At 54.9% G+C, this 24,740-nt stretch overlaps 1 protein-coding gene across 4 annotated transcripts in view; it reads left to right on the forward strand.

Moving 5' to 3' along the window:
* HIP1 (huntingtin interacting protein 1) overlaps positions 1 to 21,282 on the forward strand; it is a 158,606-nt gene extending 137,324 nt beyond the window's left edge. For all 4 annotated transcript variants that reach the window (XM_074974767.1, XM_074974769.1, XM_074974768.1 and 1 more), the window contains exons 14-31: positions 610 to 793; positions 1,195 to 1,283; positions 1,609 to 1,725; positions 2,022 to 2,123; positions 8,153 to 8,347; positions 8,875 to 9,022; positions 11,406 to 11,492; positions 12,274 to 12,381; positions 12,477 to 12,613; positions 12,987 to 13,097; positions 13,803 to 13,861; positions 16,480 to 16,573; positions 17,700 to 17,800; positions 18,137 to 18,242; positions 19,037 to 19,160; positions 19,430 to 19,491; positions 19,724 to 19,835; positions 20,576 to 21,282. In XM_074974767.1, the coding sequence (XP_074830868.1) occupies positions 610 to 793; positions 1,195 to 1,283; positions 1,609 to 1,725; positions 2,022 to 2,123; positions 8,153 to 8,347; positions 8,875 to 9,022; positions 11,406 to 11,492; positions 12,274 to 12,381; positions 12,477 to 12,613; positions 12,987 to 13,097; positions 13,803 to 13,861; positions 16,480 to 16,573; positions 17,700 to 17,800; positions 18,137 to 18,242; positions 19,037 to 19,160; positions 19,430 to 19,491; positions 19,724 to 19,835; positions 20,576 to 20,586 (1,947 nt within the window). In that variant the 3' untranslated portion in view covers positions 20,587 to 21,282. The remainder of the gene's footprint in view (positions 1 to 609; positions 794 to 1,194; positions 1,284 to 1,608; positions 1,726 to 2,021; positions 2,124 to 8,152; positions 8,348 to 8,874; positions 9,023 to 11,405; positions 11,493 to 12,273; positions 12,382 to 12,476; positions 12,614 to 12,986; positions 13,098 to 13,802; positions 13,862 to 16,479; positions 16,574 to 17,699; positions 17,801 to 18,136; positions 18,243 to 19,036; positions 19,161 to 19,429; positions 19,492 to 19,723; positions 19,836 to 20,575) is intronic.
* The last annotated feature ends 3,458 nt before the right edge of the window (positions 21,283 to 24,740 follow it).

A 24,740-nucleotide genomic window follows, 5' to 3' on the forward strand; every position in this document is an offset into this window, starting at 1 on the left:
TCTGTGGCCAGCGATGTGCAGATCTTGGACCTCACTGGTGCGATCACTGTGTCTCGGGGCCGGGTCAGACCTGGTAGCCCGAACGTTGGATGGGAAACACGCAGGGCGTGGTGCAGCTCCTCCCACTGAGTCACACTGAACCAGGGGCCCAGCATGGCTCCAGAGATGCCACCTTTCCAAGACCGTGGGGCTGTTACTCTCCCAGTTGCAGAGACCATTCCTGTGCCCAGGGCTTGCACCAGGGGCGGTATTTCTGCTCTGCCACCTTAGGGAGGAGTCGGGTTTCCTCACTGTCCCAGGGACACCCGTGCTGTCAAGTGACAGCTGCTTAGACAACTCCGGTCAGGCACTGGCTTATGCCGAGTGCTCTTGTTTTATAACTCCCCACAGAATCCCTGCATGCTGAGTGGCTGGTGCTTTTGTTAATGGGTTTGTTAGGAATTATGGGCCTTGGGCACTTTGATTGGCTGGCCCAGATCTAATTAGCAACAGCAGTGTAAGAGCTGGGCTTCAGACTGCCCCTTCAAAGGGCAGCTGGCATCGAGGCAGCTGGGGCTAGAAGGATGTTTGACCCACCCCAGCCCACCTCTCCCACTTGGTGACCTGCAGAGCCATCGCCTAGGTGTGCAGCTGAGGGGGCGGATCAGCGAGCTGGAGGCGGAGCTGGCGGAGCAGAAGCACCTCAAACAGCAGGCCCTGGATGACAGCGATTTCCTGCGCACCGAGCTGGAGGAGCTGAAGAAGCAGTGGGAGGACACAGAGAAAGCACAGAGGAGCCTGACGGAGATAGAGAGTGAGGAGAGACCTCTGATCTGCTCGGGGGCTGCCCCCTGAGTCCCCAGCCCAGCCTCTTCTGCAAGAGAGGGGGGAGCTAGCAGCTTCTCCAGCCCCAGCCTCTATCAACAGGGAGCAGGGCAGGCTGGCTGTGGGGGGAGATCCTGACCACTCCAATCCCAGGCTTCCTCAGCAGGGGGCGCTGCAGGAAGCGGGGTAGGCTGGGTTGGGGGGCAGAGTTCCAGGCCACTCCTGTCCCGGGCTCTCTCAGCAGGGAGTGCTGTTGGGACCCATGTTCAAGCCGGAATGGCTGTAGGAATGGGGTCGCTCGTTTGCCCCAGTGAGATGGGATTTTCCTTTGGAGACGTCCTTGGCACGTGTGTTCGCAGGTCGCTCACCCCGTGGGTGTCTGTGTTGCAGGGAAGGCGCAGGCTAACGAGCAACGGTACACCAAGCTGAAGGAGAAGTACAGCGAGCTGGTGCAGAACCATGCTGACCTGTTGCGCAAGGTAGGGCCCAGTACCCCTCTCCTTCATTCCGCCCCTGCCAAGCCTCCTGCTGGCTTTGTGTCGGTTTCATGCCCAGGAGTAGCAGGGATCTGCCACTGTAGACACATGGGCCATTGTGCCCTGTGGGGAGCCAGCTTTGTTATTCCGGAGGCTAGTGGGCGAAGATCCCCCATGGGGAATCCCCTCCCCCTACACCACACCAGGGAACAGGATTTTGCTCTGAGAGCAGGATGGGGCAGAGGTGAGGCATCGGCCCTGTCCAGTGACTGGGTGGGTGACGAGCAGGGGCTGACGCAACTAATGAGTTCTTGCTGATGTTCCCCAGAACGCAGAGGTTACCAAGCAGGTAACGGTAGCGAGACAGGCCCAAGGTGATGTGGAGCGGGAGAAGAAAGAGTTAGAGGACTCCTTCCAGCGCATGAGCGAGCAGGCCCAGAGGAAGGTGAGTCGGAGTGTGCAGAGCGGAGCAGGGAAGGCCCAAAGCGTGGGAGTGTCAGCTGGGGGTGCTGGGTGGGTAGAGCCCAGCGTGAGGGAGTCCGTGCAGTAGAGATAGGTCTACAGTCTTGTGCCCGCGGGACGGTACAAGCGAGGAGTGAGAGGGGAGAAGGCTGCAGATTGGTGATGTGATCAGATCCTGAGCTCGCAGCTAAGGTCTCCAGTGGGTAACAAACAGCCCAGGGGCAGGGAGTGCCACCCTGTGATGTGCACACTCAAGGGTTACTTCTGCTCTGTCTGCAGACTCAGGAACAGGCAGAGGTCTTGGAAACCTTGAAGAGAGAGCTCACAGCCAGCAAGCAGGAGCAGCAGGCCCTCCAAAGCACTCTGAAATCCAGTTTGCAGGTGAGTGCATCAGTGATTTCCCTACACCCCTCCTGAATTTCCCCAACACCCCCCCCCAGTTTTGTGAACTAGTTACATGCCAATTTAGTGACTGTTTGGAAATTTGAATTGAAACTGAAACATTAATACACACTTTAAAAGCATATACAGTGTATGATAAAATATGTGTATCTGAAAAAGTATCATAGATTTGAAAAGTATGAACATAGACTAGCTTCCTTATACAGCTGTTGTTTTTATGACAATGTCAGGGCATTCATTTCGATGGTGTTGGCCAACCTAATAATTTCAAATGATTTGTAAGCAAAGTCTAAATGAGCTCTCCCTGACCAGCTAGTGATTAGCTGGGGCTGCAGGGGAAGGCTTCAGGACCAGATTGCATTTACATTCACACCTAATCTACCTAGGTATCCAGCAAACAGACCTGTGTTTCCCAAGTGATAGATTTTGGCTGGGGTTGGGTTACAAATCACTTGGATGGGGGGGAATGAAATGTTGTTCTAACTACATGAGTAAAGGGCAGTAGAACTGTACTTCGCCTGTGCTGATTGAGGCCATCAAGAGAGAGGGTGGGGACCTGTCCCTCTCCACTGTTTAAAGACAGAGCTCATTAGGCTCCATAGATAGCCTTTTGTTCTGTTAAGTGACCATTGCAGCTGAAATCACTGATGATCAGGTCTAAGTGACAGGTTTCAGAGTAGCAGCCGTGTTAGTCTATATTCGCAAAAAGAAAAGGAGGACTTGTGGCACCTTAGAGACTAACCAATTTATTTGAGCATAAGCTTTCATGAGCTACAGCTCACTTCATCGGATGCAAGTGCTTAGTCCTGCTGTGGGGACAGTGTTTCTGTGGAAGACACAGCCCAGAATTGCACTAGCTGCAAGGTTTCCCACACTGAGAGCTCAGCTGAAATCACTGAGAGCTGGGTGGAACCTCAAGAGACCAACTCACAGTGGCAGGTGGCAGCAGAAGGTGACTGCGTAGAGCCATTGGCAACAGAGTGGTGGAGTGAACGGTGGCACAACGAAGAGCAGTGGCCAGAGTGAACAGTGAGCAGCTGGAGGAACGAGCAGGGTGCCTTCTTGCCCCCCACCTGGGAGGTGTACTCACGTGAAAGCACCTCTGAACTCTGAGTCTCCACTGACCAAGGACAACATGGGTGAGTGGGGTGCAGTGGAGAGAAAAGTGAGGGGCACGTTAAATAAACATTTGTTTGTTGGACTATATTTTACTGACTTTGCTCCAGAATGCTAGATTTGTGACGGGGAATGGAAACTTATATAAATATGTTTCCTAGTAGGCCAAGATTTTTAAAATGCATTATTTGCCAAGGTTGTTTCTCACATCATTGCTATCTGAGAGGTCATTATGTTGTGGAGTTTCTGTACTAAACATTTTTTTTATTATTAATTTTTACATAAGAATGGTCCTACTGGGTCAGACCAATGGTCCATCTAGCCCAGTATCCTGTCTTCCAACAGTGATCAAGGCCAGGGGCTTCAGAGGGAATGAACAGAACAGGTCATCAAGTGATCCATCCCCTGTTGCCCATTCCCAGCTTCTGGCAAGCAGGCTAGGGACACTCAGAGCATGGTATTGCATCCCTCCCCATCCTGGCTAATAGCCACTGATGGACCTATCCTCCAGGAATTTATCTAGTTCTTTTTTTAACCCTGTTATAGTTTTGGCCTTCACAGCATCCGCTAGCAAAGAGTTCCACAGGTTGACTGTGTGTTGTGTGAAGAAAGACGGCCTTTAGTTTTTTTTTTAATCTGCTGCCTATTAATTTCATGGGGTGACTGCTAGTTCTTGTGTTATGTGAAGGATTAAATAACATTTCCTTATTCACTTTCTTCACACCAGTCAAGATTTTATAGATCTCTATCATATCCCCGCTTAGTCATCTCTTTTCTAAGCTGAAAATTCCCAGTCATTTTAATCTCTCCTCCTGTTTCTACCCCTAATCATTTTAGTTGCCCGTCTCTGTACCTTTTCCAATTCCAATGTATCTTTTTTTGGGATGGGGTGACCAGATCTGCACACAGTATTCAAGGTGTGCACGTACCATGGATTTATATAGAGGCAATATGATATTTTCTCTTATTATCTATCCCTTTCTTAATGCTTCCGAACATTCTGTTGGCTTTTTTGACTGCCGCTGCACACTGAGTGTTTTGTGAGATCCCTTTGTAGCTCTTCGCAGCCTGCCTGGGACTTAACTATCTTGAATAGTTTTGTATCATCTGCAAATTTTGCCAGCTCACTGTTTACCCATTTTTCCAGATCATTTATGAATATGTTGAACAGTAATCGTCCCAGTACTGACCCCTCAGGGACACCACTATTTATCTCTCTCCATTCTGAAAACTGATCATTTAATCCTACCCTTTGTTTCCCATCTTTTAGCCAGTTACCAATCCATGAGAGGACTTCCCTCTTATCCCATGATGGCTTACTTTTCAAAAGTCAATTTCAATTACATACATTTTTTGTTTAATATATATGTTTTTAGAAATTTAGACCTGTTATATGTTTTGGTGTAACTTGCATTATCCTCATGTTAAATTTGCATTATCCTAACAAAACATTTACTTTATTCATATCTCTTTTATATGTTGCAGGTCAAAGTGAAAATGAAAAGACAAAAAACAATACAACAATTTTTCCATTCAAAGGCCTCAAAAACTAACCAAGGTGAAGAACACATCAAGAACCAAGAATACGTCAACATGTCATCTGAAGGTTCAAGTGGTATATCTACATCCGACCAGCCCAAAGCACAAATACAGCTACCTATTGAAGAAACAGCATCTCCAAAACCTAAAGGCAGTTCCCAATGTTTGTCGGTCAAAGTGTTCCCATTTATTGAAGTTACAAAAGATGGCTACTGGTGCACCTCTTGCAAAAAGTTTACGAAGAAGGAAAGCTTTCCAATGGCATTTTGGGGTGTATATGTAGGAGTATTGCCAGCAGATCGAGTGACGTGATCGTTCCCCTCTATTCGACATTGGTGAGGCCTCATCTGGAGTACTGTGTCCAGTTTTGGGCCCCACACGACAAGAAGGATGTGGAAAAATTGGAGAGAGTCCAGCGGAGGGCAACAAAAATGATTAGGGGACTGGAACACATGACTTATGAGGAGAGACTGAGGGAACTGGGATTGTTTAGTCTGCGGAAGAGAAAAATGAGGGGGGATTTGATAGCTGCTTTCAACTACCTGAAAGGGGGTTCCAAAGAGGATGGATCTAGACTGTTCTCAGTGGTAGCTGATGACAGAACAAGGAGCAATGGTCTCAAGCTGCAGTGGGGGAAGTCTAGGTTGGATATTAGGAAACACTATTTCACCTGGAGGGTGGTGAAGCACTGGAATGGGTTACCTAGGGAGGTAGTGGAATTTCCTTCCTTAGAGGTTTTTAAGGCCCGGCTTGACAAAGCCCTGGCTGGGATGATTTAGTTGGGGATTGGTCCTGCTTTGAGCCAGGGGATTGGACTAGATGACCTCCTGACGTCCCTTCCAACCCTGATATTCTGTGATTCTATGATAATTGGTAAAAGTGGAGGAGCTTGGTTTGTCAAACCGGTCAGCAAAGCCAGTGCTGACAAACTACGTGAAAAGGCTGCAAAACACCAGGACTCTGGACTGCATCAACATGCAGAAAGCCTTATAAGCCCACTTTCAAAGCCAATTTTAGAAGTACTTAATGAGGCTGTTAAGAATGCTGGAGACACAGCACAGTTCATGTGAACAAACATGGCTGTGGCATCTTACTTTCTATTTAAGCAAGAGATACCACACGCTACAAACTGGAGGCCAATGTTAAGTGCATTGTCACTTGTTCATCCTGATGTTGAACACTGGTTCCGAACAAGACCAGCAAATGCTCACTGTCTTTCTGCAAGAAACTCAACTGACTGACTAGAAGCATGTGGTGCAACCGTGAAAGACTCAACAGTTGAAAAAGTGAACTCTCTCACCACATTCAAAAAATTTGCATACATGGCTGATGAATACACCAGTGCAAATGGGCATCAAGTATTAAGTCACTGTGTACGTTATCTTGATGTCAGGGGTAGGCCAGTAGATGCATTTCTAGATGTTCAAGTTATAGAAGACACATCAGCTGCATCTGTGACAACCCACATCTTAGAAGAGTTAAATGCTTGTCAGTTGGACCCCAAACAGATGGCTGCTTGTGCATTTGATGGAGGTGCAAACTTCTCTGGAAGACATGGTGGAGTACAAGCTTTTCTCAGAGAAAAGTGTAACCCTTATCTCTCCTATACACACTGCAGAGGCCATCTACTCCAACTAGCAGTAGTACAAGCTGCAGAATCTTCAAAAGACATTTAAAAAAGTTATAAATTTAATGTCTTCATTATATTCTTTTTTCAGCAAGAGTCCAAAAAGATTGAATATCTTGGAAAATATAGAAGATACACTGGACTGAAGTTCAAATTAGTCCAACCTGGGAAAACCCGCTGGACTTCTCATGAGCGATCCTTGGCTGTTGTCTTAAAATTACTCCAGCCATTATTACTGGCTTTGGAAAGTATCTACCAAGATGGGATGGATCTAAGTAGTGAGGCTGGTGGATTACTTTTGCTACTACGTTCAGAGAAGACAATCGCCATTCTCTCTCTTGTAAATCTACTGTTGAAACCACTTGGGTCATTAAACAGTGCCATCCGGGCATCTGCTACAACAGTAGTAGATCTTTGTCCAGCAATAGAAGCTACATTTGGATCAATCAGAGAGCTATGATTTAATTGGGGATCGGTCCTGCTTTGAGCAGGGGGTTGGACTAGATGACCTCCTGAGGTCCCTTCCAACCCTGATATTCTATGATTCTATCCATTGAAAAAGTACTGGAAGAAGCAAAGACTTCAGTCTAGAAATTGACTAATGAAGGCATTTATATTGAATCCTTAAGTGAAGAAGACAGAAGTGTTTAAGACAACTGAAAAAATACACAGACTTGATTCTTAAAAATCTACAACAGCGACTTCTAGGTTCTGCTCAACCTCTGCATAGCTTTTACAGATCCATATCCTATAAAACACCAACAGCTGAGTGGAGTGAGGCACTGCCAGCAATGGGGCTGCCATGTGCTCAGGACAGAATAGAGAATTTGAACACAGAGTGGAATATCATACGACGAATGAATGAATATTTGACTTCAACTTCTTTTTTATCATCACTAGTGGCTCGACCCGATCTTTGTGCTCTGTTTCCTGGGATGAAAGAAGTAGGAATTCATCTCTTGCTACTCCCAGTCACAACAGCTACAGCTGAGCGTTCTTTTTCATCATTTAATAGAATTTTGTGTTCTGAAAGAAGTCGCCTGCTGCTGATCATGTGAATGAACTAGTGAGCATATCAATTGAAGGAGTGGAACTACCGGACACACGAGAAGCCACCAAAGATGAACGCATGGCATTCCAGAAGTTCATTAACAGAGTTGTGCAAAATTGTAACAAGAAACCAAGAAGGATGTAGACGTAGTGCTTCATAGAAGGCTTGAGTAGCCAACTTTAATTTGTGTGATGATTTTAAAACATGAGTTAAATCTAATAAAATGGTCATGAAACATTTTTCAGTTTTTACTATGGTGCCATACAGCCCACCTTCACCCTCACAGTCTCACCCCTCATCAGCCCTGACAACCCCCCCTGTAAATTCGAACCCCCCCCCCCCAATTTCAATTCTTGGGGAAACCACTGGAGCGCGCGCTTCCCCCAGTGAGATCTCCCTGGCTGGGAGCTTGCTGCTTATGGAGCAGCAGTGGAAGTGGGTATTTTCTGGTAAGTCTGGGTGTGCTCAGCCTGCCGGCGGGACAGGCTGGCGTCACACTGCGTTGGAGCAGCGCCAGCTTCGCAGGCGGCAGGAACTCGCTGCCCCAGCACACTGGGCTCTGAGGTGGTTTAATTTTGGAATACAGTAGGGGAGGAGGGATCCCGGAATGAGGGTGCTTGGTCCACCCTCATCTTTTCTCTCCCCATTCCTCCCTCTGTTCCCTTTGCCCTGCAGTCGGAGGCAGAGCGTAGCACCAGGACAGCGGGCTTGGAGCAGGAGAGGGACACCTTGGTGGTGGCAGTGGCCCAGCGCAGCCAGGAGGTGGCGGCGTTGCAGGCCGAGCTGCAGCAGCTAAAGGACACTCTGGACAGCGAGAAGGAGAGCAGCAGTAAAACGCTGGAGACACTGCAGACCCGGCTGGGAGAGAAGGTACTGCTGTCTGCCAGTTTGGGGATGCCCGAGGTGGACAGCAACATGGCAACAGCCACACTCCATCCCCTGAGCACCCGGGCACCCTGACTTCCCCCAGTGCATTGGCAGGAGTCCAAGGGCAGCTCTTATGTGAAATGCAGTAGACCTAATACCGTGGAGCTGTGATGTGCAGAGGCTGCACGTCCCAGCATGCAGTGCTGTTGGACTCCTCCTTGCTTGGCTGCTCGGGTCAAGATGGAGCATTGCATGCTAGGAACTGATAGCCCCAAAACTCTTCTTCCTTAAATGGAAAGATTAGGGGAACACCCCATGGCTGTGGTGTTTTAGTCCCCTTCTGCCCCCTTTCCTCCTGCTGGAAGGAACTGGAGCCAGAGCAGCCAGGTACGGCCCTTACTCTTTCGATTACATGGCTCTGGCATGTCAGTGGGCTTGCCGTTCTTGACCAGAGCCTCCTGGGTGCCGGGGGGGCCTGGCTGGAGCTTGGGAAGGCCCTGAGCTCTCTCCTCTCTTTGTGTGTCCTTCAGGAGAGCCGTGAGCAGGCTCTTCAGCAGCGGCTCCTGGACGAGCAGTTTGCCTTGCTGCAGTGCACGGTGCAGGAGGCAGAGCAGATAGTGCAGGACTCCCTGAACCGACTCGATGACCCCACCCACATCAGCTGCACGAGCTCCGCAGGTATGGCCTAGCTGCCTTGCCGTAAGGGTTGGGCTGGCTCCTCCCTCTGTTCTGGGTGTATCCAGCTGCACTGACCTCTGGCTGCTCACACACAAGGGGCAAAAGCTCGTATTAATTCAGGATTGGGTGCCATTCAGGGGGAACCAGCCCAGAATTCAGTCTCAGCGTTTGGCTAGCCACTTGCCTCCCCTAGGAGCTGCTGAGGATAAACCATCGGGATTGCTCCCTGGCAGCTAAACTGGCCTAGAGCTAGTGCCACTGACTGCAGCTTCCGGGGTCATAACCCCACTCACCCTCACTCAGGCAGTGCTTGGCCAGTGCCAGGTATTTCAGAGGTGTCTCTCCAAGTGTTCCATAGCTCTGGAGTTGCAGTAGAGTGTGTGTGCACATACAGACCCGTGTGCGTCCAGTAAACTGAGTCAGTTACGTTCGGGTGTGTCCCAAGGAATCATTTGCTTTCCCTCCCTAAAATCTTCAGCACAGATGAGTGCAAAGGCTACTCCTGGGGTAATTCTGCACCCCTGCATATGCGCAGAATTCATGTCCCCTGCAGATTTCTTTGCTTCCCTGCAAAAAAAATGACTTTCTGACAGGGAAGCAGCAGGAGCAGTCACGCCCCACTCCCTAGCTGTACAGGTACATCGTTTCAGACACCCGGAACAGCCAGTGGAGAGGTAAATCACCGCAGGGCTGGGGACACCCCAGCCAGTGGCTCCTACCCTGAGCCAGGATCAGCTGCTAGTCTCGCCTGGGTGGACGGGACTTCCTCTTCCCCTGCAAGGAATAGCTAGGGCTGTGTCAGACCCACCCCCAGAAACCTCTCCCAGCTCCAGGAAGTTCAGCAACTTCCTGTTTGCTGCCCTCATGTCTCCTCAGCTGCAGGGGGAGGGGTCACTGTATGGGGAGCTGCTCCCCCATCCATCCAACCCCCATGTATCCGGACCTCCCATACCCAGACAGCCCCACCAAGCCTCGCCCCTTACACCCAGAACCCCTGTAGCCCTCTCTACCCGAACCCCACCCCACGGAACCTCAACCCCTGCATCTGGAGCCCCCCTGCACCCAGACCCCCTGCCTCCTGACCCCCAACTAGCTGCACCCAGACTCCTACCCCATGAAGCCCCACTCCCGCAACACCCAAACCCAGCTGCTGAGACCTTCATACACAGACCCCTCCACTGAGCCCCAGCCACCTTCACCTGGGAGCCCCTGCAGAGTCCCATTGCACCTGTAACCCCCCCATCCCCCAGTGAGCCTCTGTGCATCCAGATCCCCCACACCTACACCCCCAACTGAGCTGCCTGCCCCCAGATTGTCCCACACGGAATCTTCTCACCCCACACCTGGATCCCCCTACACTGAGCCCCTCCACACTTGGATCCTGCCTGGCTGAGCCTGCCTGCCCCACACTTGCTGCACCTGGCGCAGAGGACAGGACCCCAAGGTGTTTCTGGGTCAGGTGCAGGCTTTGTGCTGTGTTAGGGTCGGGTGCAGCCTCACTGCTGAGTCCGTGTCCGGGGGATGGGGGAGCTACAGGGTGATCTTCCACCTACATGCAGCCAGTGGCCTGTGCTCCCCACTGCCATGCTGGTGCCTCTGCATTTATTTATTGACAAATAAAACTTGCAGAATTTTAAAATATTGTGTGCAGAATTTTTATATTTTTTTTGGTGCAGAATGCCCTCAGGAGTAAAAGGCATTTGCCTGGCAGGAGGGGGCTCCGGCCATAGTGTGGGGATTTGGCTGAGGGCAGAAATCGGGAAGCCAGGAGTAGGGACTGGGTTGGGAGCTCTCAGGAGCCCTTTGTTCATATTCTGCCCCAGCCTGCAGGGAAGGTTGGGATGACCGCCCTTCCTGTGATGGAGTCTTCCCCCCCACACACACACACACACTGGGGAGCCCTGCCAGAGGCGACATCTTCTCAGGGCTCCTAGTAACTCTTCTGGAGAGCAAACGTTTTGCCTTTGGAAAGGACCCAAATGCACTGAAGTCCAGTATTCCCAGAGGTGGCCAGACTCCCTGCAGGCCTTTCCCTTTGCCCTCGCTCCAGAGCGCCCGCACCGAGCGCTGTGCTCTGCTCCAGGGGGTGGCAGGAGCAAGATGCTGCCAGCTGGCCCTGCCGTGCTGCCTCCATCTCCGCTGGTTTTGAGGGGGTTTCGTTGTGTAACTGGGGCAACGAGTGACTGGGTCCCAGAGCCCAGCCCCTCTGGACAGCACTCTCCATCGCTCAGTCGGGGGCTTAGAGTAGCTCAGGGGCAGGCTCTGCCGGGAGCCCCTTGGGCAGGTGTTGGCAGCACGCGGATTGGCAGGGGGTGAGTCTGTGTGTAGCCCCGGATGCTGTGCAGACTGCTGAGTACCTTGCGGGTCTCTCTTGTGTGTGCAGATTATCTCCTGAGCAGAACACTGGCTGCCTCCGACTGCATAGAGCGGCTTCAGGGCGTGCATGGCAAATACCTTTCCAACCGCTCAGGTGAGAGAGCTGCCGGGGCCCTGAGCCCCCTCACTGTGGGCTCACCGTGCACCTTCCTCTGCACGCCATCGGCAAGGGCTACTCGGGGCTGAGGAGTGCTGGCAGAGCAAACTGTGGGGGCTTCCACAGGGATCCAGCGTCCCTCCAGAAGATCCCATCCTCTCTCCTTACGGATGTGCCAAGCCTCAGACCCCGCAGCCCACAGGCCAGCCATGTGTGTGAGGGACACAGTGCCCCCTCTTGGAGCCCTGCACTCAGCGTGTCACACCAAGCACTTGACCCTTCCCACAGCACCCAAGAAGCAAAGCAACAGCAGCCCTTGGCTCCCCTGGCCGCAGCAGGGCAAGAGCGAGCTCAGCTCCAGTGCAGAGTGTGAGAAACTGAGTCCAGAGGGGGCTGGGCTGTAGTTCCCAAAGCCATAGCGGTGCCAGGGTGCAGTGAGGCCGCATGCACTGGGGCTGCACACGCCCTCTGTGCCTGTACTGACCTGATACTGAGGCCAGCGTGTGCATGCATGGCTGCTGCGGACATCGTCCTGGGAAGGGGATCTCTGAGCTGCGGTGAGTGAGGGCTCAGGGCTGGGTCTGCGCCTGCGCCTGGCTCTGGTGCCCTGAGGGAGTAAGGAACAAACCTGCTCAGCTCCCTTTGAATCTGACCCTCTCAAACCTGCAAGTCTTGTTTGCCCAAGGGACTGAGAGGGCAGCGATGGGGCTGGCTCAACCGCTGAGGTGGCCAGTGACTTAGCAGGGGCCGTCTCCCCTTCTGACTCCCTTGCCTGCAGATGTAAGCAGCCTGCTGCCGTGCGTGGCCCTATTTGCCCACCTCATCAGTGACACCATCTTGCAGGGCAGCGCCACCTCCCACATGGTCCCTATGGAGCCTGCTGACTGTAAGTATCCCCGCCAGGGCAAGGGGGCTGGGGCTGTTCCTGCTGCGTGCTCCTGCCTTCCTCAGCCAGCTCTTGCCTTTGTGGCCTGGTTTCAGTGCTGTCAGAGACGTGTAAGCAGTGCGGGAGCGAGGCCCTGCGCTACCTTGGTGCCCTGAAAGACGAGGCCTCCCTGGGGGGCGCTGACTGCACTGCCGTGAGAAACTGCCTGAGCCAAATCAGCGCCATCGGAGAGGTGAGAGGGCTGGAACGAGGTGGAGTCAGACCCCTCTCTGGTCAGGGGGCCTGTTGCGTATTGAGCAGCTGCAGCCTAGGACAGGGCCATAGGAGACTGACTGCTCCAGAGTGGGCCACAGGCATGGTTGGGAGGATCCCTCTGGGGCGGGGGCGAGGGTCTCTGAGAGGGGCAGACCCTGGAGGCTGTGGAACTCCTCAGGAGATACGGTCCAAAAGGGGAACTCCTGGGGTATGCATCTGCCCTGCTCTGTGCCCCGTTGGGGTGGCTGCCCTGGCAGGCTGGGGGCTGTGTCAGTGTGTGTGGCCTGCTTTTTAGCCCTCCGCTGCCCCTTCCTGCTCAGGCCGTTCACTCTCCCGAGTTCTCCTCCCAGGAGCTTCGGCCCAAAGGCCTGGACGTTGAGCAGGAGGAGCTGGGGGACCTGGTGGACAAGGAGATGGCAGCCACGTCAGCCGCTGTCGAGACAGCAGTTGCCAGGATAGAGGTGAGACAGGAGAGTGGCTGGGGGAGTGGGGAGCTGTTCCCTTGTCTGGCTTCACTCCCAGCAACCCCTGCTCTGCGATGATTCAAACCAGCAGCCCCGGGGTCACCAAAGTAACACAGCAAGTGCCACGCAGATGCCACAGGGCAGACTCCAGCCAGTCAGCAGCCCACACTGAGCAACCGAAAGCTGCATCACCAGGAGCCTCCCAGATTCCTGCTTGTCTCAGGAGATCGCTGACCAGCCAGACATGGAGGGCAGCTGCCTGGCAGCCCTCAGCTGTGGTTGTTGCAGCCAGGTGATGTCAGTGGCTGGAATCTGGTATGTTCCCTTGTGGGCCCGGACCCACTGTGGCCCCACAGGCTAATGCTGCACTGGGAGAATCGGAGCCATTGAAGGGCTGCTCTAGACCCATCTCCTGTCCCCTCGAGCTCTGGTCAGGTGTGCAGCACGGTGCCAGCAGCTCAGGACAGCGCTTGCAGATGGAGCTGTGCAGTAGGGCAGTGGGGTGAGGGAAGGCGGCTCGCAGGCCCTTGCCGTGGGCTTTCAGTCACAGCGCCGGGAGCTGGTCCCCGTGTGGGGTGATAGGGGCGCTGTGGTTGGGCTTGGTGATCGGTGAGGATCTGCGTTGTCCTGTGTAACCAGGTGTCCGTGCACGCGCACACCCTGACCATGAGTTTCACACCATGGCTCTGTTGCTCTCAACAGGATATGCTGAGCAAGTCTCGGGCTGGGGACACCGGGGTCAAGCTGGAGGTCAATGAGAGGTAAGTAAAAAGTCAAGATCTACCCCGCTTGCTGTGTGCAGTCAGAGCGGCTCCATGGGCTGGTGCCATGAGCACAGGAACTGCAGGGTTCTAACGCCAAGCCCACCGCTGACTTGCAGGGGGACTGCAAACAGGGATTGTGGCCCTGGCCGGGTGCCCAGCATGGCTGGGAGGACTCCCGCCTGTGAAGCGCAGTGAAAGGGCTGATTCATGGTGAGCAACAGTAAAACCATTAAAACATCACAGTCAAGCAGTGAAAGCAAAGGAAGATGCTAAATACAACAGGGGGAGGGGTCAGCGGTGCTTGTAGTAAAGACAAAAATGCTTGGGGTTTTCCCACGACCTCGCTATGTTCCAGGGACAGCGGGGAGGCTATTGTGGGGAGTGTGCTCCTCCCACCCTACAGGCCCACCGCCCTGTGTTGCAGAGCTGGTACCACTGCGAGGCACATGGTATGCAAGCCCTGATGCCCACGCAGCCATGCAGGTAGCCATGGTCTCTTGTGCGCTGTTTGAGGGAGAGCCCTGTGTTTGCCGGCAGCACTGGCTGTGGGGCAGCTCCCCATGCAGGGCACCAGAACAAGGCCTAATCACCCTCAACCCAATGGGGAGTTCCACCCCGGGGGAACAAGCGCGCACCCTCAGAGCACCTGCCCACCAGAGCCCTTCTCACTCGCAGCAAGCTGAGGCCAGAGGGCACCGAGGAGCCCGTCGTGTAGGGAGGGTGATGTTGCTGGGTGCTCACCCTCCGAGTGGGCGGTGCTTGGGAGAGCTGTGCCCAGCAGAGGAGCTCCATGAGCTCTGTCTTTCCTGCCAGTTTAGCTGTTCAGGGAGGGGAGTCTGTGGAGCCGTGAGGGTGTGAATGGGAATTAGCTTTGTACCTAGTCATAGAAATGTAGGACTGGAAGGTCTTCTAGTCCAGCCCTCTGCACTGAGGCAGGACCACGTAAACCTAGACCAGCCCTGACAGCAGTTTGTCCAACCTGGTCTTAAAACTCCAGTGACAGGGATTCCACAACCTCCCTTGGAAGCCAGTTCCCTGAGAGTTAGAAAGATTTTCCTAATACCAAACCTAAATCTCCCTGGCTGCAGATTAAGCCCATTGCTTCTTTTCATTCCTTCAGTGGATGGAGAATGACTGATCACCGGCCTCTTTATAGCAGCCCTTAATGTATTTGAAAAATGTATCAGGTCCCCCTCAGTCTCCTTTCCTCCAGACTAAACATGCCCAGTTTTCTAACCTTTCCTCACACGTCAGGTTTTCTAAACCTTTGAGCATTTTTGTTGCTGTCCTCTGGACTCTCTCCAGTTTGTCCACATCTTTCCTAAAGCGTGGGGCCCAGAACTGGACACAGCGCTCCAGCTGAGGCCTCCCCAGTGCTGAGCAGAGAGGGAGAATTACCTCCTCTGTCTTAGATACAACACTCCGGTTAAAACATCCCAAAACGATATTCGCCTTTTTCACAGCTCTGTCACATTAACTCATATTCAGTTTGTGACTCACTCTAACTGCAGGTGCTTTTCAGCAGTGCTGCCACCTAGCCAGTTATTCCCCAGTTTGTAGTTGTGTATTTGATTTTTCCTTCCTCAGTGCAGTACTTTGCCCTTGTCCATATTGAATTTCATCTTGTTCATTTCAAACCAGTTCTCCATTTTGTTTTGAATTCTAATCCTGTTGTCCAAAGTACTTGCAACCCCTCCCAGCCTGGTGTCATCTGCAGGTTTTATAAGCATACTCTCCTCTCCATTATCCAAGTCATTAATGCAAATATTGATAGTACCAGACCCAGGACTGACTCCGGTGGGACCCCATTAAATATGCCCTCCCAGTTTGACAGCGAACCATTGCTAACTACTCTTAGAAACGACTTGCTTACAAAATCAGACATGAAAATACAAAAGTGTCACTGCCGCACTAGTACCGGGAAATTGTTTACTTTCTGCTTTTGTCTGTATGAAATTTTAGTCTGTACTGACTTCACTAGTGCTTTTTATGTAGCCTGTTGTAAAACTAAGCAAATAACTAGATGAATTGATGGACCCCTGGAATTCCTCTGCGTACCCCCAGGGGCACACGTACCCCGGTTGGGACCCACTGCTCTAGTTTGCTTAGGAGAATGTCATGTGGGACTGTGTCAAAAGCCTGACCCAAATCGAGATGTATCAAATCTACTGCTTCCCCATACCCATTAGGCCAGTAACCCTGTCAGAAAGGACATTCGATTGGTTTGGTGTGATTTATCCATGACACATCCATGCTGGCTACTCCTTATAATCCTAGTGTCCTCTAGGTGCTTACAAATGGATTGTTTAATAATTTGTTCCAGTATCTTTCCAGGTATTGAAGTTAGGCTGACTGGTCTGTAATCCCCCAGGTCCTCTTTGTTCCCCTTGTTAAAGCCAGATGCTATATTTGCCCTTCTCCGGTCTTCGGGGGGCCTCTCCTCCAGGAGTTCTCGAGAATAATCCTGATGGTTCCATGTTTGCTTCAGCTGTTTCCTCAAGTGCTCTAGGATGAATTTCATCAGGCCCTGCCAACTTGATTACTTCTAAGTTAGCTAAATATTCTTTAGCCTGTTTGTTCCCTGCCTTCTTGTGAGCTGCCTTTCTCTCTTGCAGGATTCTGGGCTCCTGCACGGACCTGATGCAGGCTATCCAGGTGCTAGTCCTGGCTTCTAAGGACCTCCAGAGGGAGATTGTGGAGAGCGGAAGGGTAAGCAGGGCACTCGCTAGCGTGCACCCACTGGGAGAGCTGCTGCTGGCAGCCCCATGTCAGCCGCTCCGTGGCCTAACACAGCGACTCCCAGCCTTCTCTGGCAGCTGGGGCAGATTAGGGTCTCCATAGTAGCTGGAGGCCACTAATTCAGAGCGCCAGAGAGAGGTTTTTCCTCAAGATCTCGGAGTATGAGCTCTACACGCCCTGTAGCTATTGAGCCAGCTACCGGAAGTTTGGGCACCAGCCGGGAACCTGGCTGTTAGTGGAAGCCCCGAGCCCAGAGGCACTTTCCAACATGGCCAACTTCAGGCTCCAGAGACGTTTGGGAGGGATCCAGTTCCCATCAGAGCCTGTCCCCGCCTCTGAGCTGTGTGGGTCCGGACCTGCCCTGCAGCTGTGGGGCTCCACACTCTGCTTCCCCAGCCATAGCGGGTTTGAACACAATTGAATGGAATGACCGCAGAGCCAATAGACACTTATCGCTAAGGGAGTGATGGGGAGTCTAAGGTAGCAGCCGAAGCAGCTGGGGGTACCAGTGCCAGCCTCTGGGAATCGCTGGCCTAGGACACCATGGTCTTTCCATGGCTGGCAGCATCCTTCAGTTTCGGGCGAGGTTCCCCGGCTACATTGAGTCTCCTGTTGTGAGTGGCAGTGGGGCATTCGGGGCTGGGTCCTGCTCCTCTGAGCCATGGCAGTGACCTCCCTGGAGAAGCGAGGAGAGGTTTGGAAGAGGAGAGAAGCAGATCCAGGGGATGGGGTGGCCAGGAGGGCCGAGGGGAACAGGGGGAGCAGAGTGGTAGGCCAGGGTGGGCTGGTCAGAGAGCCAAAGGCTGTAAACCCGTCCCTGCTGCCGCGGAAGGGCTGCTGTCTGTGGAGTCCTCATTTCTGGATCCGTGTGTCTGGGACATAAACCCTGCCTGGGTTACTGCTCAGCTTCTTCCACAAACCTCTGCACCAGCTGTTCTGGGAGCTCCTCGATCATGGTGGTTCTCCCCAGCCTGGTCATCATCCCGGCAGGTTAGGGACAAGGCAGGGCTGGCTACGGGCCAGAGTGACTGAGCGGCATCTGCCGCTCCCTGGCCTCCCGTGCATCACCCTTGGGCCTTTCTCCTCCGAATGACAGGGCGCAGCTTCCCCCAAGGAGTTCTACGCCAGGAATTCCCGCTGGACGGAGGGCCTGATCTCCGCCTCCAAAGCTGTGGGCTGGGGAGCCACCGTCATGGTGTAAGTACCCATTGGGGCAGCGGCGGCTTCGCATTGTGAGGACTGTGAGCGAGACTCCGGGGGTCTGAGATGGGCGGTGAACATGTGAAGTTACGGGGAAGTTCAGTGCCAGTCCCGGCTGAGTCCTTGCCAAGAGTTCCCATGTGATGCCCAGTGAACTGCTGCCAGAGAGCTGGGGGCAGGCCTGTGCCCTGCTGGTGCCTCGACTCTGGGCAAGCAAGACTGGGGAGCTGAGTGCCACAATGGCATCCCCTTGCCCAGGCTGGTGGGAGAGTGGGTTGTTTGTTGTAGCCTGCACACTGGGGTCCCAGCCGCTCCCTCTGCTGCCTTCCACAGTGACGCTGCTGACCTGGTGGTGCAAGGGAAAGGCAAATTCGAGGAGCTGATGGTGTGTTCTCACGAGATCGCAGCTAGCACTGCCCAGCTGGTGGCTGCCTCTAAGGTAGGAGCTTTGCCCAGCCGCTCTCCTCTGTATACAGCCCGGTCTTGTGTGTGGGGTGCCAGCTGGCTTGCCTGCTTGGAATGGGGCGGCTCCAGTGGTGGGGATGGGAGGAGTGGCCAGTTTGCAGCAAGGCCCTCTGTCTTGGAAGCCCAGCTGATACCCCTGTGGACTGTTGCTCGCTCCTGCATCCATGATCTGAGCACGGGAGCTGACCAGGGAAGTGAGAGCACCAAACCCCCCCCCCCCCCCGAAGTGAGCTACTTGCAATGGGCCAAAACTGCCTCCAGCAGTGGCCACATCTCTCCTGAGGGTGTGGTTATGTGTCGTGGGAACAGCCCCGGGGTGGGCAGAGCAGTGCTGCCCCAGCAGGAGCTCCAGGTACTTCCTGCCTGTAGGGGGAGCAGGCCTGCTGCTGCATGCCCTAAGCCGGGAAGCACGTACTCTGTGCCAGCAGACGGAATGGGGACAGAGCCTCCTCCCCCTGGGTTGTGGGGGGCGGGGCTAGTGGTACGACTCCTCCCACGCAATCCTTGCTCTTGGTGAGCGATTCTCCCACACACCTGTGCAAAGAGGAGGCTCTTTATGCCCTCCCCCAACCAGCTCAGTGGCAGGCCTCAGTCTGGCCCTGTGTGCTAGCCACCAACATGGCTTTGGGCTCCTGGCAGCCATAGGCACAGAGCACATGCTGTGCTGTGCTCACATGGCCCCTGGAGCCAGCCCAGCAGATGGATTGTTTCCTTTCCTGGCCCATCCCCTGCGTGAGGCGAGTGTGACCCTTCTCTTTGATCCGGCAGGTGAAAGCAGATAAGGACAGTGCTAACCTGGCCAGGCTCCGGCAGGCATCGCGAGGAGTCAACCAGGCCACCGCCGGGGTGGTGGCCTCCACCAAGTCAGGGAAATCTCAGATTGAGGAGAAAGGTGAGTGCCAGGCCCGTCTGGGTGGGGGAATCTCTGCCCAGCTTCCCTAAAGGGCTCGTCACTTCTCCAGCGGCTGTGTAGATCAGTGCCCCTCCCATTTCACTGTCTCCTTCCATTCGCCCATCGGGCCCATCCTTCATCTCGGTGTGCCCCCTCCTAAGCGCGTGCTTATCCGTCGGCTGGGGAGCCTGCTCGGCATTCTCAGCACAGTGTCCGGGGGAGTCCTGGGCACTGGTAACAGGTACAACTTGTCTGTTCTTCCCCCACAGACAGTATGGACTTCTCCAGCATGACACTAACTCAGATCAAGCGCCAGGAAATGGACTCTCAGGTCGGGACATCGTCTCTTAGGCTGGCTAAAGTCTGCCCCATTGTTTCTGGCCTGTCGAGGGTTAACAAGGAAGGGTTTAGCAGACAAACACGCTGCTGGGGAGCTGAGGCTGGGGAAGAGTCCCAGAGTGGGCTGGGGATGGGAAGGTGTGTGGTGGGACATGGGAGGAGAGAAACCGGGACTAAGGCACAGCTGCTGGCCTAGGTGATGAGAAGACGTTCCCCTTCCCTAGGTACGAGTGTTGGAGCTGGAAAACCAGCTGCAGAAGGAGCGCCAGAAGCTGGGAGAACTCCGCAAGAAGCATTATAAGCTAGCAGGCGTGGCAGAGGGCTGGGATGAGGACGGTAAGTGCCCGGGGATGGAGCGGGAGGGAAGTGTACCGCCTGAGCTCAGCGGGGGGTGGGAGGGGCAGGAAGCAGACCAGCTGGGAGGATTTGCTCCCTGCCTCTTGCCCTGGTACCCTGGAGAAATCTGATACGAGCACAAAGGCAATGAGATGTGAGAGCCCAGGCAACAGCACCACGGCCTTTCCTGCAGCATCTGTCCCTGCCGGAAAACTCCCGCCCTGGGACACAGGGGGTGGGGATCAGTATCCCACAGTCTTCATGGAGGAAACTGAGGCAGAGAGGTTGTGGTTTGCCTAGGGCCACCCAAAGAGTCTGAGCTGGGAGTAGAACCCAGGAGTGTCTGCGTCCCTTGCTTAACCCACTAGATGGCACCTCTAAATTACACCGCAAAACAGACTCCCACTAGGAGTGCTGTGGGAGCTGGCGCTAGGGGGAGCTCCCGGCTACGCCAGCCCAGCCTCTCCCAGCAGGGGGCGCTGTGGGGAGCGGGGCAGGGGCGGTGGTTGAGGAGACCATCCATTTCCTCTGAGGAGGAGTCCCTAGCGCCGGGCAGGAATAGTATTTGTTCTCTTCTAATGCCTGGGAGTCCCAGTCCCAGAGCAGGCCCCCCCACACCAGGTGCTGCACAAACACGAAACAAAAAGATGGTCCCAAGGAGCTGACAGCCTACGTTTGTTCTGCCCACTCGGAGAGCCTCTGACCCTCTGTCCCCCTTGCTGGCGTTCCTCCCCCTCCAGCTGCAGAGTAGCTTCCCACGCCCGAATCAGCAGCCGATGGATGCCCCTTCAGTTGGCCGGGACCCAGCTTGGTGCAGCTCTTTCTGAAGATACAAAATAAACCGGTGCAAAATCCGACTTGAAGCACATGTCCTCTGCGTTCCCAAGGACCCTCCTCCAGCGCGCCCGGCCGGGCAGCCGCCCCACCCTCAACTGGGCAAGTAGAAAGTGCAGAGGCCTGAAGTGCCAGGAGCAAGGCTCCCGCAGCCACGGGACACAAGACTCTGCCCGCATGTTTAGTGCAGCTGCTTTGGGGACCGCCTGTGGGTTCCGACTGTAACCCTTGGTTCATTCTTTGCACAGACTCTGAACCGGTTCTGCCTCGGCGACGTGCCCTGGTGGCAGCAGCTCCCGTCTGGCTTTCTGACCCCACTGCTTCACCAGCCCCGTCAGTGCAGACGCTGGCCCGGTTCAGAGCCAGCGTCCCGCCAGACGGTGCCTGTGTCGCGCTGGGCAGGGCATGGAAATGCAACCAAGCCGGTTCTTCTGCTGGCGAGGCTGGGTGGGCTCTGGGCTCGGAGCTGGGCACACAGCCCTCCCCACCCCCACACTTCCTCTCCTACTTGCTGTTCTGAGCTGGCCCTGCACAGCTCAGAGCCCGTGGGGGCGTGCTGCACCCGTGGGGTGGACGACGAGTGCCTTTCACTGCTGGAAGAGGGCCAGCATGCCACAATAACACCTCATCCGCGCGTGTCTTACTGCACTTCAAACGGGGCCGTCCCAGGGCAGCCAGCCTCCCGCGGCGGGGAGATGCCAGCACGCAGTCCGTGGGAGCCCTGGTCCCTTAAAGGCATGTGTTAGACAGCCAGTGGGGGATGGAGTGTGGAGGCGCAAGACCCAGTCACTCCCCCAGGCTCCTGCAGGAAGAGAGCAGCACCTGAGTTACCACCCTGCTATTCCCCGAGCCCTCTGTGCCTCGGGCTGACAGCATGGGAGAGAGTCCACTGAGCTCCTAGCCTGGTCCCGGGAGCTGATCCATCCCCACTCCAGAGCAGGGAGCTGTCCCAGCCTAGTGCCTGGAGCAGATCACTGTGTTAATGCCAGCAATAAATCACTGTCAAAGGTGCTCCTGCCGCTCCATCACAGCCTCTGCCTTTGCCAGCAGGGAGAGTTACCTGGGCCGCCCCAGCGGGTAATACGCGAAGCTGCCCCACTGGCTCTGATCCCCGCCCAGTAGGAAGGGGACACTTGGACCCTGGCTCCAGCCAGCCTGCAATAGGGCTCTTCGGGGCCCCCAGCTGCCAGTTCTCCTCACTGATATGAGCAGCATGGCTGGTACAGACTGCAGGCGTCTGGTGCTGGACTGACCCTCAGTGCCCTCCGCTTTAGCAAAATGTAGGGGGGCTGCTACGGAGCAGAAAGCTGCTCTGGAATTTGGAACAAGCACGGTCCCCTTTGCTGCCTCTGTGCCCTCCATGCTGGCACATGGTTGGGCCTCTTCTGCGCACTGTGAGCCCGCGGGGGCAGCCCATGGCCCAGAGAGCTGCTGTGGGGTTTGCTTGGGAAGCGAGGGATGGGAGCATAGCAGTGACCCCTGGGAACGCCTCTCTTCCCTTCTAGACGGGGCAGAGGAGGCTGAAGACGCTTGGTGGCCTGTGTCATTTCACCCCTTTAGCAGCAGTGAATCCAAAGGCAACCGGGGTACCTTTTGGCTCCCAGGGATCTAAGCTCCCCCCGCCCTGGGAGCCCAGCCAGCTGCTCGGAACGTGGCCACCCCGTCATTTAGATCCCCACCCTCCATGCTCAGACAGCACCAGCTGGGGACGGATGGGGAGCTGGGCTAGCAGTAACAAAACGCTGTCCTGCTCTGCTAACAGGGAGGGGGCTTTCCGGTGCTGCCTCTCAGCCACTGCTGACAAAGCAGTCGGTGCTCCCTGCTGACACAGCCCGGCCAGACCTGCGGGCCGCACACTGGGCTGCTTGTACCCAGCTGTCAGCCTGCACTGGGGCAGTTCATGCAAATCTGGGCCAGTTTCATCCCATGGGAATCCCACTGCAGTGAGATGTGGAGGCAAATTTGGCTTTGAGTGTGTGTGGCTAGTCCCCCTGCCAAGGCTAGAGTCTGCGGGTCAGTGCCTGATGCATGTGGCCAGTTCCCTTCCCCCTGCCAGGGTGAGGGGCTGCGGGTCAGTGCCCGGTGTGCGTGGCTGGTCCCCCTCCCCCTGCCAGGGCTAAGGGCTGCAGGTCCATGCCCAGTCTCACATGCCTCTGGCCGGGATGGGGTTGCCACCTAGTTGGTCCCCAGTGTCTAGTTTGAAAACTAGCTGGTTCAAGCCGTGGCGATAGTTGGGCCCGATTCAGACCAGCTCCATGGAAGCCATTGCTGCCCCTGCCCGCCCACCCTGGGGGCTGAGTCTGTCCCCTGGAGCTATGGGAAGTGTCTGTTACCCTTGTCAGCAATGGCTGCAGCCGGGCCCTGGGACAGGTCTAAGCCAGGGGCTTTGGGAGAGGCTCTCTTACAGCCTGGCAGGCGAAACCTGCTCCCAGCAAGGCTGGGTCAGGCCAGTCTGGCCAGTAACCCGCCTTTTCAGTTAGGACTGACGTTTGTCCCTCCCGCAGCTGTCAATAACCCAGTCGCCACGGCACAGCCACCTCCAGCTAAGCTGACGGCCGTGGCCCAGCCCAAGCCATAGCGGGACAAGCCGGGACAGCTCAGCCGCTGTCCACGGTGGTTCTGGCGTGTAGCACCATGTGCCTCTCTGCGGCCCCATCATGTAGGAGAAAACAGAGCCCTGGCCTTCAGACAGGCAGCACGTGGGTCCGGGGTGTTCATCACGAGGGCGCCATCCCCAGCCCTGGATCTCTGACACTAAACACTGAACCTTGCTCCTGGCTGAGCCCAGGCGGCACTCCCAGCCCCCTAGGACTTTGTGTCTGGTGCTTTCACTGCCTCCGCAAGTCAGCGTGATCCACCCCCATTCCACGCCCGCCGCAGGCCAACAAACCAAATACAGCCCCGGCTCCAAGGAGCACCCTTGGCCTACAACTACCTCCAAAGCAATAAGAGCAGCAGCAGGCACAGCGGGGGGGCGTGGCTGACACTCCCTCCCCCCAGTGCGGGGTCCCACCTGGGCGGCTCAACCCCAGCTACCTCAGCTCTCCGGGCTGCAGCCCGCCCGGGCTGGTGACACAGGGACAGAGCCAGGAGGAAGAGCAGGGACAGGGGGGTTGTCAGAGGAGAAGGAGGGAGGCTGATGAAGAGGTTGGAGGGGGGGCCGATGGTGGGGTTCTGGGGGATTGTGGAGGAGTGGGGCTGACAGGTTCTTGGCAGGACAGAGGTGGGTTCTCAGCAGGATGGAGGTGGGGACTGACAAAGGGGTTCTGGGGGGCAGAGATGGAGGGAGCTGATGGAGTTCTCGGCGGGACGGGGCCAGGGTAGGCTGACAGGGATCTCAGATGAATCTCGGGGAAATCCAACATTTGTTTCCATGTGAAGTGACTTTTCCTCGTTTCTTTTTTAACTGTCCCGAGCGTGGGTGACCGAGCATCCCTGGGAGCAGGTCCTGGAAGCAGCTGAGCAGCTCACCGCACCGTCTGGCCCGCGCAGGGCCCCAGGCAGCCAGCTGTTTCCCACAGAGCTTTTAATTATTGTATGTGGGGAGGGGGTTCATCGTCTAAGGTGTTGACTGTGGTGTCTCAATTTTTAAATAAATCTTTCAGCCCCATGGTGGCGGTCGCTCTGTGGTGTCCCGGTCAGTCTGGGGTCCAACGGGAAGTTACTTGTTCGGGCTGCGCTGCATTTTCTGTATGGCTTCACATGGAATATTGTGGGCTGCTCCACTCACCCCTGCCAAAAAAAAAGCTACAGGGAAAAAGGGGCTCTGCGGCCAGGCATGCAGGGGTCTGCAGGGAGTCAGTGTGGCCTAAAGGAGAGTCACTGGCATTTGGGAGACCTGGGCTGTAGTGTTGGGTGACCTTGAGCAAGTCACATCTTTGTGTCTCTAAAATGGGAATCAGGATTCTACCCTCCTTTGTAAAGCCCTGTGATATCTGCAGATGAAAAGTCCTAGGTGATACTAGTATCCAGCCCTTATGTAGCAGTTTTCATCCATAGATCTCAGGGTGCTTAGCCCCATTGTACGGATGGGGAAACTGAGGCACAGAGCAGTGAAGTGACTTGCCCAAG

The sequence above is a fragment of the Natator depressus genome, chromosome 17, assembly GCF_965152275.1.
Source record: "Natator depressus isolate rNatDep1 chromosome 17, rNatDep2.hap1, whole genome shotgun sequence".
Lineage (NCBI taxonomy): Eukaryota > Metazoa > Chordata > Testudines > Cheloniidae > Natator > Natator depressus.